This window comes from Myodes glareolus, chromosome 6 (assembly GCF_982192425.1).
Source record: "Myodes glareolus chromosome 6, mMyoGla1.1, whole genome shotgun sequence".
Taxonomy (NCBI): domain Eukaryota; kingdom Metazoa; phylum Chordata; class Mammalia; order Rodentia; family Cricetidae; genus Myodes; species Myodes glareolus.
Window position 1 is genome coordinate 110,803,998 of NC_142031.1, and position 13,773 is coordinate 110,817,770.

Below are 13,773 nucleotides of genomic sequence, written 5' to 3' on the forward strand. Positions count from 1 at the left end.
ATTCCGAGGATCTGCTTGTAATGCACCCCCAAACACAAAGTGATACCATACACTGGGAAAATGTGAAATTCAGGGTGTTGGACTCTTGTTTCGGTGACTTTGGCTTTTTGCAGCTTCCCATTGCTAGTTGTGAATTCTGCCTGTTCATATACCTGCTTTATATCCTGTGTTTTTTAAAATCACGTTAATTGATGTTGTAGATTTTATATCATTATTGTTTGATGTGTTTATTATGTTAATCTATACATATAATTTTTTTTAAATTTATTTATTTACTTATTATGTATACAATATTCTGTCTGTAGACCAGAAGAGGGCACCAGACCCCATTACAGATGTTTGTGAGCCACCATGTGGTTGCTGGGAATTGAACTCAGGACCTTTGGAAGAGCAGGCAATGCTCTTAACTGCTGAGCCATCTCTCCAGCCCCAAGTACTAACCAGGCCCGACCCTGCTTAGCTTCCGAGATCAGACGAGATCGAGCGCGTTCAGGGTGGTATGGCCATAGACCATATAAATGTTTTTAATTGATGCATACAAGCATACTTTTTGGAATAGGGAAGCTCCACAGAAATACAATATACATTTGTGTACTAATTCCTATAGAAGAGTCTTTTCACAAAGAGTTCATAAACAAGTTGCTTTCCCCGTTGTTCAAGTATTAACATGTTCTAGAAAGGCTGCAGGGTAAGAATTTTTATGATGACAACAGTAACCTTTGAGATTTTTTTGTTTGCTTATTGTTCTTGTGAGAACCAAGAATATCTAAGAATGTTCTTTCCCCATCCTTTTCCCTCCCTCATTGTCTCTTTTTTCCTGGCCTGGGATCAAACCTGGGTCCCTCACATCCCAGGCAAGCACTCCCCCTACTCTTCCAGCCTTAGCCGTTTGTTTGTTTGTTTACCATGAGCATTGTCCAGGTAGATTGAGGGTGTCTCATGAGAATAGTACCCCAAGTGATTTCTGTAGATTTGTAGATTTGTAATGTGAGACACAGCATGCTTGATCATTTGGAGTGGGTTTTTTGAAAGACTGACTCTCTCATTCTCTCTCTCTCTCTCTCTCTCTCTCTCTCTCTCTCTCTCTCTCTCCCCCCCCATTGTGTTATCTCTTCTTTCCCACAGATTTCTGATGACGATTCCTATGTCAGTGACATAAGTGACAATCTGTCCTTGGACAACCTTAGTAATGATTTAGACAATGAAAGACAGACCTTGGGTAAGTGTTACATTACAGGATCTCTGGAAGCCTGTGACTGTATGTGAGTGTGTATGTGCATGAGTGAGTGTGTGTGTGTGCGCACGCGTGTGTGTAGGGCTCATGTCAACCTTAGGCGTTATTTTTCTGGTGTTGTCCACCTTACTTTCCAATTAGGCTTTCCAATTAGGCTAGGCTTGCTGCCTGATTGCCCCGGGATCCTCCTGTCTCTGCCTTCCAAGTGCTGAGATTACAACTGTGCACCACCATGCCTGATTTTTAAAAAAATAATAATAATAAGGTGTCCATTGTGTAGCCAAGCATTTTCTCTGTAAGTGCAATACAGGATACGGTGTTCTTCTTCAGGCACTGAAGTGCTGTAGTTTAAGAGTTCAATAGGGCGTGTGTAACTGAAAAGTCTAAGTGATAGTTAGCTTCAGATTGCTCAGAAGAATATACTCCTAGTCATCCCAGGGTATCCTAAGATACCTCTTTATTAATGCTTAATCTTAAGAAGGAAAATGATGACCAAGAAAGGTATTTCAGGGACTGGCAAGAAGGCTCAGCGGGTAGAGGTGCTTGCTACCAAGCTTAGCAATCTGAGTTCGATTCTTGGAACCCACAAAATAGGATGATGTGAGTCTGAACTGCAGGGTCCCTGGACTGTTGCTCTACTCCTAGCTTGTGACTTCAGGAAGCAGAATGGTCGGGTTAGGAAGATGCTTGTGGAGTGAGTCCGTCAGGTCCACAGTCCTCTGCACAGGTCCCTTAACATCAGACACTCCCAGTCTCCGTGTCTGGTTACTCCCCACTGAATACTCGAAGCACCATCACCCACCCATTTTCTATCTACACAGAGGACAGGACTGTGCTGATCCCTTTATTTCAGTGTCTCAGCTCAGCAAGTGTTTCTGAGCCATGCTGATGGGTTATCTAAACACCTCAGAGCTGCTCCTCTGAGGGCTCCAGAGCCACAAAGCCTCCATTCAGCATCACCTGCTGGAAGGAAGGGCCCTCATGTACCCTAAAACCCAGTGAGTTAGAAGTAGAAGGTCACAGATAGGAATGCAAGCTGTTTTCTAGGAAAACAGAATGGAAAGGAAAATGAAGAAACATCACTTGCCCCCTTGGTGAGCAGTGAGTGGGGTGAGCACTCAAATGGTGCTCCAGCTACAGAGGAGGAAGAGGATACGTGCTGAGGCCCCTCCCCCACCTCCTGGAGGCTTTAGGGATGGAGTCAGGGAAGCACAGGGTGAACAGGATACAGAGGTCAAGTTGGGAAGAAATGATTGATCCAGGACATAGACTGCAGTTAGGCTGCATCAATAGCAGCTGAGATGGGCAAGGAGGTGGTCGGGCTGCTCCTCTGGCTTAGTCCATGGCTGAGCTGACCACAGAGGCGGTCAGGCTGCTCCTTTAGCTTAGTCTGTGGCTGAGATGCCCACAGAGGTGGTTGGGCTGCTTCTCTAGCTTATTGTGTGGCTGTTTAGCTCAAACACAGCACAGACTGGGCGGAAATTCCTTCATCTGAACTTGAGTACCAGAAGCAGATGTCCCCAGTTCTCCATAGACTTTCTCTGATGGTGACAGGGTTTTTAGACATCTAGAAAAGACACCTGCAGAAATAGCCTTCATGTCCTACAACTCAGTTTCCCTACTGAGGAGAAAAGAGGTGAACCCCACTCTGTCTGTGGGTGTAGCTCAGTTGGAAGAGTGTTTACTCGGCATGTGTGAAGTCCTGGATTCTATATCAAGCACCATGTATGGTGTAGGAGGTCCTTCTGTTTGTGTGTTGCTTTTATTGGTTAATGAATAAAGAAACTGCCTTGGCCTAGTTGATAGGGAAGAACTTAGGTAGGCGGGAAAGAAGGAAATGGATTCTGGGAGGAGGAAAGCAGAGTCAGAGGGAGAGACATGCCAAGTCTTTCCTGGTAAGCCACTGCCACATGGAGATATACAGACTAATAGAAATGGGTTAAATCAAAATGTGAGAGTTAGCCAATAAGAGGCTAGATATAATGGGCCAATCTGTGATTTAATTAATACAATTTTTGTGTGGTTATTTTGGGGCTAAGCTAGCCCAGCAGCCGGGAAGAACAAGCGGCTCCCCTCCTTGCAACATATGTCAAGTGAGGCATGATAGTGATCTCCTGTAATCCCAGGATTAGGGAAGTAGAGGCAGCAGAATCAGAAATTCAAGGGCGTCCTTGGCACAACAGAACTCAAGTCCAGCCTGTTGGCTACATGAGACTCTCTATTAGGCAAGAAAATGAAAATGAAAACAGCCAAACCACCGCTCTCCAGCTATTGCACTAGAACCCCCAGAGCACACGGCAGACCCTTGGTGTTCAGGGTGCTTCTTACCAGTTTCTCTTCTTTAAAAAAAAAAAAAAAAAAAAAAAAAAGCACGGGTCACGCGGAGGGCCTGCTGCTGTGCTGAAGAAGTAGCTGAGACCATGAACTGAAGGGAATCCTTGAGCCCCAGCCCCAGCTCTATTCCTTGTTGGTTATGTGTGCTGGCCCCTTTTCTCTGCCTCACTTTCTTCATCTATAAAATGGGGATAATAATACTGCTTACTTCAAGACGCATCCTACGGAGGAAGAAGAAGAATTCCGACATCACAGAGTGAAAAGCAGAGTGCATACAAGCCACCAGGAGGGTGACTGTGGTGGCCACCTTTCTTCAAAAGAGGGTAGCCATCTTTCTTCGAAATGTTAGACGAGTACAGTCTCAGTTTGCCGTTTGCACGTGCTCCCTTACTGAGCTACACCCTGCCCCTGAGCTTTGGTATTGCTCAAAATTCTCTTACGAGTTTCAAGCTTTCCTTCCTACACTGCATAACTGAGCTCGAGAGTGAGTACTTGCTTGGGAAGGTTGTACTCCCGGATTACTCCGCATGGTGAAACACAAGCAAAAGCTTCCTGGAGTCAACCAGAGTTCTTTCCTTCCAGGTCCTGTTCTCGAAAGTGGTGGGGAAGCCAGGTCCAAAAGGCGGACGTGCCTGCCGGCGCAGGGCCCCAACACCAGTAGTGTCAGCTTGTGGAGCATCCTGCGCAACAACATCGGGAAGGATCTGTCCAAGGTGGCCATGCCCGTGGAGCTGAATGAGCCGCTGAATACCCTGCAACGGCTCTGTGAGGAGTTGGAGTACAGCGAGCTGCTGGACAAGGCTGCGCGCATGCCCAGTGCCCTGGAGAGGATGGTGAGGACCCACTCCCTGGCATTGTTCTTCTGAGCCTTTCGGAGCCCAGGGGCCTAAAGCCCAGGCTCATTTTGGTTGATCCTTAGAGATGGACGTTTCTCAGAAGATACTCAGTTCTTGCCTTCCCGTGTACAGTTACCTCAGAATCCGCAGAGGGGAAGCAAGGGGCCTCCTGCAGCTGGTGCCTGGGGGCGGGTGGCTCTGCTCTTTTTGTGCTTGCTCTTTCTCTGGAAGCTTCCATCTGACGGTTCTCAGAGGCTTGACTGGAAAACATGGCTTTAGGCTGTCTGTGTTTATTTTTACTACCCTGGGTGGACAGAATTTAATTTCTTGAGCTGTTTCTCTCATCCCGAGTAAATTTCCCTTGAGAATGTTTTTGTTTATTTCTGGAATTGTCCCATTCGCTCCTACGTTTTTGGAAAATATCACTCACAGAGAGTGATTTTATACCATTACACCAGAAAATGACCCCCCACCACCTTTTTCTCTCTCTTATAGAGTTATTTAAATAAACAACTTTGTTGGTAAAACTCTTAAATATTTGTTGTAGAAACTGTTTTTCTGGCTTCCTCGAATGTGCACTGGTGGTCAGTCAAGCCCTTGCCTGTGTGGGGAGCCGGGGCTTCAGTGCTGAGTTCTCTTGTTATTTGCTGTCTGGCTAAACTAGAGAGGAGCGTGCCCTTGGGCTTCACGGAACTAGCCGACAACACCCCCACCCCCATCTCCCCCCAGCCCCCCCACCCCTGTGACAGAGGATGGAGACCCCTCTAAACTCTACCCAGCCTGCAGTTCTCAGGCTCAGTGAAGCTTCTTGGCTGCCACAATTTGGAAATGAATGGGAACCTCAGCTACTGGCTGAAAGAGACATTCCCTTGTCCTTCTGCCTGAACTCTAGGGCCATCTTAGCAAAGAGATTTTCTCTCTTTGATGCTTATGATCATATGATTATAAATGCAAAAAAACACCAGTTGAGATTTTGCCCTTTTTGTTGAATTTCCCCAGAGAGGTCTGCTGGAGACAGGGAGGCAGGAAGCTTCTAAATCTAGTGGTAAAAGTCAGCATTTATGGTGCCTTGCCTCAAAGAGAACGATTCACTTTGAACATGAAAATATTCTCTTCTTTGGGTTTTGGTTTTTTGAAACAAGGTTTCTCTGTGAGTCTTTTGAGCCTGTCCTAGAACTTGCTCTGTAGACCTTGAACTCACAGAGATCTGCCTGCCTCTGCCTCCTAAGTGCTGGTATTAAAGGTGTGTGCCACCACCACCCAGCAGATTCCCAGAACCCATATGGTGACTTGCAGTCATCCATAACTCCAAATCCAGGGATCCACTGTCATCTTCTGGCCTCCTGGGCACTGGATGCACATGGTGCACAGGATGCACATGGTGCACAGGATGCACATGGTGCACAGGATGCACATGGTGCACAGGATGCACATGGTGCACAGGATGCACATGGTGCACAGGATGCACATGGTGCACAGCCATACATGCCCACACAACAGCCACATGCAAAATAATAAAGTTTTTAAAAGAAGGGAAGAAAATGTTCTTAAGTGTGTTTCACTTCTGTAGCAATTTAAAACCCTTAAGATATTCAACAATTGATCCCAGTAATTGACCTAGAGCAGGTTTTTAGGGAACACACAGCGGTGTACAACAGTAATCCCAATACTGGGGAAGCAGAGGCAGGAGAATTGGTGCATGTTGGGGACCGACTGGATGTATCCAAGCCTCAGGAATGCAGTATGGCCTGGAGAGGTCTAGTCAGTAGCGTGTTTGCCAGGCAAGGACAAAGACAAGGACCTGGGTTTGATCCCCAGGACCCATTTAACAGCTGGCACAGCGGGAAACCCTTAGTGCTGAAGGGCAGGTGGATTCTTGGAGCTCACTGGCCAGATGCTATCACCAAATCAGTGAGCTCCATGTCTGGTGAGAGACCCTGCCTCAACAATTATGGTGGGGAGCAACTGAGGAAGATATCTGATGTTTTATCTCTCATTCCTGTGCACATGCTTGCACACATGCACTTGACACACACACACACACACACACAGTTATAGATGACACTTACTTAAGTGTAGCAAACATCATAGGATGTTCAGAGAAAAACGCTGAAACTGTTCCTATCTGGTATTAAAAAGAAATCTCTACGTTACTACTTTCATATGACTTTGAAGGGGGCAAAACAAAACTCAGACAAGAGATTCTGTTTCCGTTGATGCTCTGAAGGAGACTCTGAAGAACATGCTGGAATCTGCATGGTCAAGTTCAGAAGAGGATTTTACTAAACCCATGCGTGTAGTTTATTCTTCCTCCCCTCCTCCCTCCCCTCCCCTCCTCCCTCTCCCTCCTCTTCTTCTCCTCCTCTTTCCCCCTCCTCCCTTGCCTTCTCACACCCTCCTCTTCTCCCCTCCCCTTTCCCCCTCCCACACCTTCCCCCCACCGTGCTTCTCAGTTTTCCTCCCAGAAAGGCAGAACTTCCAAGTGCTCTGGGCTTTTGCTCTGTTGCTTCTCAGAGTACAACGATGACTCACATTTCCTTTGGTCAATGTGAGTTTAAGTTTTCAGGTTTCTATGATATCAGTCAATGACGAGTTAAAGGTGTTGTGCATGTTTCTGAACTGGAGGGGGCGTTTTACTTCCCTGTACACTTTTCCATCTGCCCTGAGACCCCAGTATTGTGATTTCCAGCACTGCCTGGCTGTATGTAGAGGATCCAGCACCCACACGCTGTGGAATGAATTTTATCACCTCATTCAAATCATGCCTTCCAGACTGCAGACACCGGGAGAAACCGGCAATTTAAGCTGGCTGATTTGTCTCTGGGCTCAAAGGAACATTACTTAAACCTGCAGTTGTAAACCCAAGTTGGTGGTCTTTAAACCAAAGACATAGTATTGTCTTTCTGGAATAAGCAATAGGTTTTCCTTCTTCGTGACGGATTCCTTGGTGACATAGAAGTAAGCTAGTCCTTGTCTTCCGCGCGCAGGTCTACGTGGCAGCCTTCGCCATCTCTGCCTACGCATCCAGCTACTTCCGAGCAGGCAGCAAGCCATTTAACCCGGTCCTTGGAGAAACGTACGAATGCATCCGACGGGACAAGGGCTTCCAGTTTTTTGCCGAGCAGGTGATGTGCGCCCTTTGTGTTTGTTGAGAGAATCGCTTGTGCCTGCTATTAAATGCGCTTTTGAAATATTTACTTCCCTCCTTTCACTGGCTTCAAAAGGACTGAGGTAATTACAGGCTTGGCAACAGAAAGCCAGGATATGTTTTCTCTGCGTGGAAGCCGAGCTAGCACCCTCACCACACTGGCCTCCCTAATTCTGAGCACCTGCCTGGTGACATGCAGCGGCTGTGGCAGCGTTCATTCTCCTTCATATCATTAGCAAAAGGAAGTGCCAAGGTCCAAGCCTCTGCCCAGAGTGTGACTTAGAGAAAAAGTGTGCCCAAATGGTTGTCACTACTATTCTGGAGCCCGACTGCCCCTCCGAGTGGGCATTGCCATATCAGTGCAATGGTCTAGATTTCTGCTTATGAGAAATCACTTGTGTGTGTGTGTTTGTTATTCAGAGCAACAATGTATGTCTCTCTCTCTCTTTTTTTTATTGTTTACTATATGCCTGTTTACTATTGCGTATGGCTCAGACCCTGCAGTGGAGTGGGGAGGCAATGGGCATAGACAAGAGTCCCTATCTAATGAGTGGATATGTTGTCCTAATGTGGCCTGAGAACCATTAGGTCCTTCCACACAAGGTAGCATGGAAGGGTCCGGAGCCAAGTGGCTCACATTTGAAGCACAGCTCTGTTTCCCACAGACTGTAGGCAAGTGGAGGTGAGGCCATCATTTGTGTCTTCTGTGGTTCTAGAGCAGGGTCTGATCACAAAGTATGACTGTTCGGTGTGCATTGAAAAATGAATGCGTTTGCCAACGAACACCCCTTCGGCTAAAATAGATTATGCGTCTTTAGAACGATGCAAACTGCCCTTCCGGGAGACTAGCCATCATTGCTTTGATAGATTTCTCTCCCAACTCCTAGAAAACCAAGGATAAAGAGGGAATGTGGGTTGCTAAATATTCGTTCCCTTCTGGTTATTTTTATCAATGGATTTGCATCATGGGGTCTGGGAGAGAAGATGTAGTGATCTTGGCTTTTCTTTGCTGTGATTCCCCCCACCCCCTCCACCGCCCTTCTGTCTTCATTTTGAGATAGGATCTTACTACACATCCAGTCTGGCCTCAAATACACATTCCTCTTTCCTCAGTCTCCCAGGAAAGAAATTACAGATTCACCACCACCACACCCAGCTCCCCAGAAACTGGTGACTGTGATGTTTGCTGCAATGCCATATAGACTGGTCACGCCTGCCTGCCGTCCAACTATTCAAAGGCCTCAGGCAGAGAATTCAAGGCCGATCTTGGCTTCATAGAGAATTCTAGACCAGCTTAGGCTGTGTAGTGAGACTTTATCTCAAAAACAGACAACACAAAAGCCAAAACCCAGAATAATGGTGTTCCCTGGAACTTTGAGGAAAATGAATATCCAGAAGCCCCCAAGCGTATTGCCAGTGACTTCCCAGGTGAAAACGAAAGGTAAATAATTGCTTAATATGGGGAGGTGGGAGCTAAATCGGTAGTTATGGGATCCAGTAATCTGTGTGAGTCAAATTCAGCTGGGTTATTTAAACACTGACTCTAAAGTGGATTGAGAATAAATGAAGACATGATTTGGTTGCCATGGTGTTAGATGCACTTTTGTGGGGGAAAAGAAAAAAGAAGGAAATGAAGGCCTGAAATAGCCCCAAACTACAGCTGGCAATCAGAGCAGAGCGAGGAACTCTCAGAGGAGAGTGGTAAGAGCTGTGGAAAGGTGGAGGGCAGTCCTTGGAGTCCTGAAGGGTGGCACCAGTCACAGGATCTGTAGTGCATCTACTGTGGGACTCGGATCGGAGGACCAGGGCCAGAGGGCAGGTGCTCACGCACCCAGAGGGATCACCAGAGAACTTAGTCTTTGGCTCCATGAATCAGAATCCCAAGGTAAAAAGCAAAACCCGCATCTGGCCATTTTCTGCAGCATAGGACGTGCCCTCTGTTTGCTCAGCGTGTGGCGTGCGGCCTTGCAGCCTTGCACCAAGTGACTGAAGTCTTTGGAGCCTTTGTGTTTATCCAATGGGAGTGGCAGTACTTGGCTTGCAGGCTGTAGGAAGGCATAAATGAAAGAGTGCTGTGACGATAATGCCCTTACACCAAGAATGCATGGTTAATGGTTATTGCCCTTATATTTAGAGAGGACTTTAAAATACCTCTAAATGAAGTGTGGAGAGTAGTTAAAGAGGAGCCCAGGACATCCAATAAGATACATTGTGTACATTGTGTCTCTCTGCAAGCACGGAGGAGAGGGGGGGGCTGAGTGCCTTCAGTGATACAGAGTGAGTCCTTAGACAGCCCTGTTTTGGTTTACTGTCATTATGACCACTGGTCCTGATTGTAATGGAGCCAGAGCATCTGTCCGGGTTTTAGCCTTATGACTCAAATTGCTGCTTTTAGTGCACCGAAGAGAAAACCGAGTGTCTCGGGACAGAACTGGGATGCCACTGCTCTGTGCCATTACTGCGACTGAGGTGGGTTTCCCCGCTAGCAGGTTACTAGGGAAGCAGGATTATGATCTCAGGAGATGTGAAGATGTGTCTGCCATCACACATGCACGCACGCACGCACGCGCGTGCGCACGCACACCCTTGCTTTCTGTCCTCATTCACCCTTACCAGATGACGCACTTCTGTGAATCCCCTACCATAGCATATCTAAGGGGCACCATCCATTTCCTTTCATGTGCTTACCTACTTGTGTGACTTTTCTGCTTCTGGCTCAGGACAACAATCTGTCCCATGGAGGCAGCATGAGCTTCACTTGTCCAGTGTGAGCAGTTGACAAGCTTTTAGAATGTGAGGATAGTCTGTGTTTCCCTGTGCCTCTCTGTAAGTACAGGTGTCTGAAGGACCAGTAATGAACTGAGAAGGAGGCCCTAATTTAAGATCTCTCTCCCTCTCCCTCCCTTCCTCCAGCTCTCTCTCTCTCTCTCTCTCTCTCTCTCTGTAGGGGGCATGGGGCTAGGGTCAACTCTCCTGTTCTCATGCCCTCAGGACTGGCTAACCTGCAGCCAGGACAACAGGATTAGCTGTGGTGTGTTGTAGCTGGTGAGGGGCAGGGCTAGCTAGTTCTCTGATTCCCACGACCCCAGTGCCAGCCTTCTTGCCTGCCAGTACTTCTTTTGGATCTGTCTAAAGGCAGTTGGCTGAACACTGTTAATCTGCTGTAGTGGTTTTAAAAGATCACACCTGCATTCCTATAAAATGTGTACATACCTCCTAATATCACAAGATCCTTCTAGTTCTTAAGGACAGTACGCAGCTTCATTTTATTGGACTTACAATAATTACAGACTAGGCACGTGATGTTTGTATGCAATAGTTTGGTTTGGTATTTTTTCTATTTGGGGGTCCCATACATGTAGCAAGTTCTTGATGGTGGCTGTATTGCTCCCTCCCACATTCCATGGCTCCTCACCCACTCCAGTGGGACATGTCAGGTAGGTAGAGAACTGTGATTGGAGGAGGGGGGAGGTGGCCTTATTCCAGTTTAACCATATGCAACCCTATGATTTAAAATTCAGCTAGACTATTCTGAGAGCGCTCTCATGGGAGGAAGAAGGAGGATAGAGGGCTTTGTGCTCCAAAGTATTGCCCAGTAGTTGGGCTTTCAAAACCCATGACATAGAGAAGCAGGCAGTTGCTTTGATTATAGGAGATGCGGCCAGAAGATAGTGAAAATTTTTCTCCAAAACTGCAGAGAAAAGCAGGGGCCTTGTGGCGTCAGACAGCACACGGGGAACTAAGACACATCAAGCGACAGCAGCGTCCCACCTCCTACTTCCCATAGCTGGAATTTCAGTTCATTGAGTAATCTGAAGGTGTGGGTGCTATTTCTGTCTTTCTCCGCTTTCCTGGCTCTGCAGCCTGTCAGTTAAGGCGGTGGCAGGATGCCTGGGGATCCATCAGCCCAGCAAGCGTCACACAGGGGGTGGTTTACAAAGCAAGATTCTCAGCATGGGTGAGCCCAGGGTGGGTGAGTGAGTGGCTGTGGGCTTGTCACTGTCCGTCCCCTCCTCCCATCCCTTCTTACACACCTACTCGGTCCAGATAGAAGTCCTGAGTGATTAATGTGATGTGTCTGAGAACAGTCCAGCTACTTCACACTTTGATCCTGAAGTCTATACACCACCAAGGCACACCGATACTCAGTTTTGCTTTGCGGATTCTCTCCATGCTGTGGTTTGGGAAATTGGACCGATCTGGTTTCAGCCTCCATGCTGATCATAGGAAAGGCCTTGAGTAGACCCTCCAAATAGAAGATAACCTCGCTAAGAGCCATTGAAGTCAGAGGGATTTCTGGACGCGCACTGCCAGCATGGCTGGTTTTCCCATGAGTACTGATCTGTGAGAACAGCACAGGGTCCTGACTGCTACCGAGATAAAGAGATGAAGCACAGCCTCCATTTTGTACTGAGCGGCTTGATTGATGGGTAAAGCAAGCAATGGTGCCCTCCAGTGGCAGCCTCTGTTTCGAGGCTCATCCCTTCTAGGATATAATTATTTACTCGTTCAAGATTGCTTGTATATATTGATGATAGTTTTTTCTTTGCGAGCATGTGTGTTTGTAAGTGTGTGTTACAAGCGCGTGTGTCTGTGTGTGTGTGCGCGCATTCATGTGTTGGCAGGCGCACGTATGTGAGCCACAAGAGAACTTCATGTGTTGTTCCTCAAATACCATCTGTGTGGTTTGGTTGTTTTTCTGAGGCAGGGTCTCTCACCGGCCTGGTACTCACCAAGTAGACTAGGCTGCCTGACCAGTGAGTGAGTCCCAAGACCTGTTTGTCTCTGCTGTGGCGCTGGGTTTACAAATGACAGCCAGCAGGCCCAGCTTGCTTGCTCCCCGCCTTCCCCAGTGTGGGTCCTGGGTCTGTATTCAGTTCCCTGCACTTACACCGCAATGGTGCCGTGGACTGATCATCTCCATAGTCCTTACACCTTCTCCCCTCTTGGCACTCGATAAACTTTCTTTAATGACTATGGCTAGTTCTGCTTTACAGACACAGTATTCTGAAGAACTCTCTTCGGGGCCAGTGAGATGGCTCAGCTGGTAAGGGCACTGGCTGCCAAGGCTTAGGACCTAGGCTCCATCCCGAGGACCCACAGCGTGGAGGGTGAGAACCGGCTCCCACGGTTGTTCTCACCTTCCACGTGGGAACCACAGCACGCGAGCGTGTGTCTGTGCATCTCACACACATGCCTGATAAATGAGTGAATAAATTTTAAAAATTAAAAAAAAGAAAGAGCTCTCTTGGATTGACCATATCAGTGACGTGTGGTTCAGTTTTCTGAGCCCTAGGGGAACAACTTTATGCTCTGTTACTTAGAAGTGGCATGCCCGAACGGTGACACTGACAGCTTGCTTAAAGTGCCTGCAAGTCTTTTCATAGCTGAGGAGAGTGCAGACCTCAAGCCGTCCTCTTTTTATTTTATACTGTTCATCATGCCTGTGTCCTCACCACTTGAGGCTGGCCATGCTCCCAGGAAAGCTTCTGGAGGCTTCCATTCACAGCTTCCTTCCCTCCCACCCAGAGGAAGGGGGAGCTGGCTATGTCAAGACCGCCCTCTTGAAGACACACTTGTTCAAGCTGTAGCACTGCTCCGGTGACCCCAGCTCAGCGCAAGGGGAAAAGCACTGGCTTTTCAGCCCCAACATCTCCTCGAATTATGTTTTCTGTCCTTTGTCCCCATCAGGTGAGCCACCACCCTCCTATCTCTGCCTGCCACGCTGAGTCGGGAAACTTCGTTTTCTGGCAAGGTATGTGCTCATCCATGTGACCTCCGCTTTCATAGCATTGAAGATTTCATGTTTTCCGGGGATTGCTCAGTCTTGCCAGGATCAAAAGCAGCCCCTGACCTGCTCTTCAGACAGTGTCAGACTTCCTGATGCGCGACCCTCCCCCTCCTGAACAACAGCTGACGTGTACCACATACTCATTGACAGTGTGTTATTTTGTTGATTGTTATGGATGCTACAGATTCAAGAGATCAATTCATTTTTTGCCTCTTAAGACACTTCCTCCATCTTTACCTGAGTCACCTGTTCCTGGAGCTTTTCCTGCATTTACTCCACAACGTCTTGACATGCAGGGGTTGCGGCAGAGTGTAGACAACACATAGGTCTCTTGCTTTTAAAAATCTAAATTCTGTTTGCAAAATTACATTTGGCACCTCTGAATTCTATTCACCTTTGTTTTTATGAGCATTTTTACTTCATTGAGCTT

At 47.4% G+C, this 13,773-nt stretch overlaps 1 protein-coding gene across 8 annotated transcripts in view; it reads left to right on the forward strand.

Moving 5' to 3' along the window:
* Positions 1-13,773, forward strand: part of Osbpl3 (oxysterol binding protein like 3) — a 173,661-nt gene that overhangs the window by 139,942 nt on the left and 19,946 nt on the right. For all 8 annotated transcript variants that reach the window (XM_048440321.3, XM_048440320.3, XM_048440326.3 and 5 more), the window contains 4 exons: positions 1,126-1,219; positions 4,151-4,401; positions 7,392-7,529; positions 13,244-13,307. In XM_048440321.3, the coding sequence (XP_048296278.3) occupies positions 1,126-1,219; positions 4,151-4,401; positions 7,392-7,529; positions 13,244-13,307 (547 nt within the window). The remainder of the gene's footprint in view (positions 1-1,125; positions 1,220-4,150; positions 4,402-7,391; positions 7,530-13,243; positions 13,308-13,773) is intronic.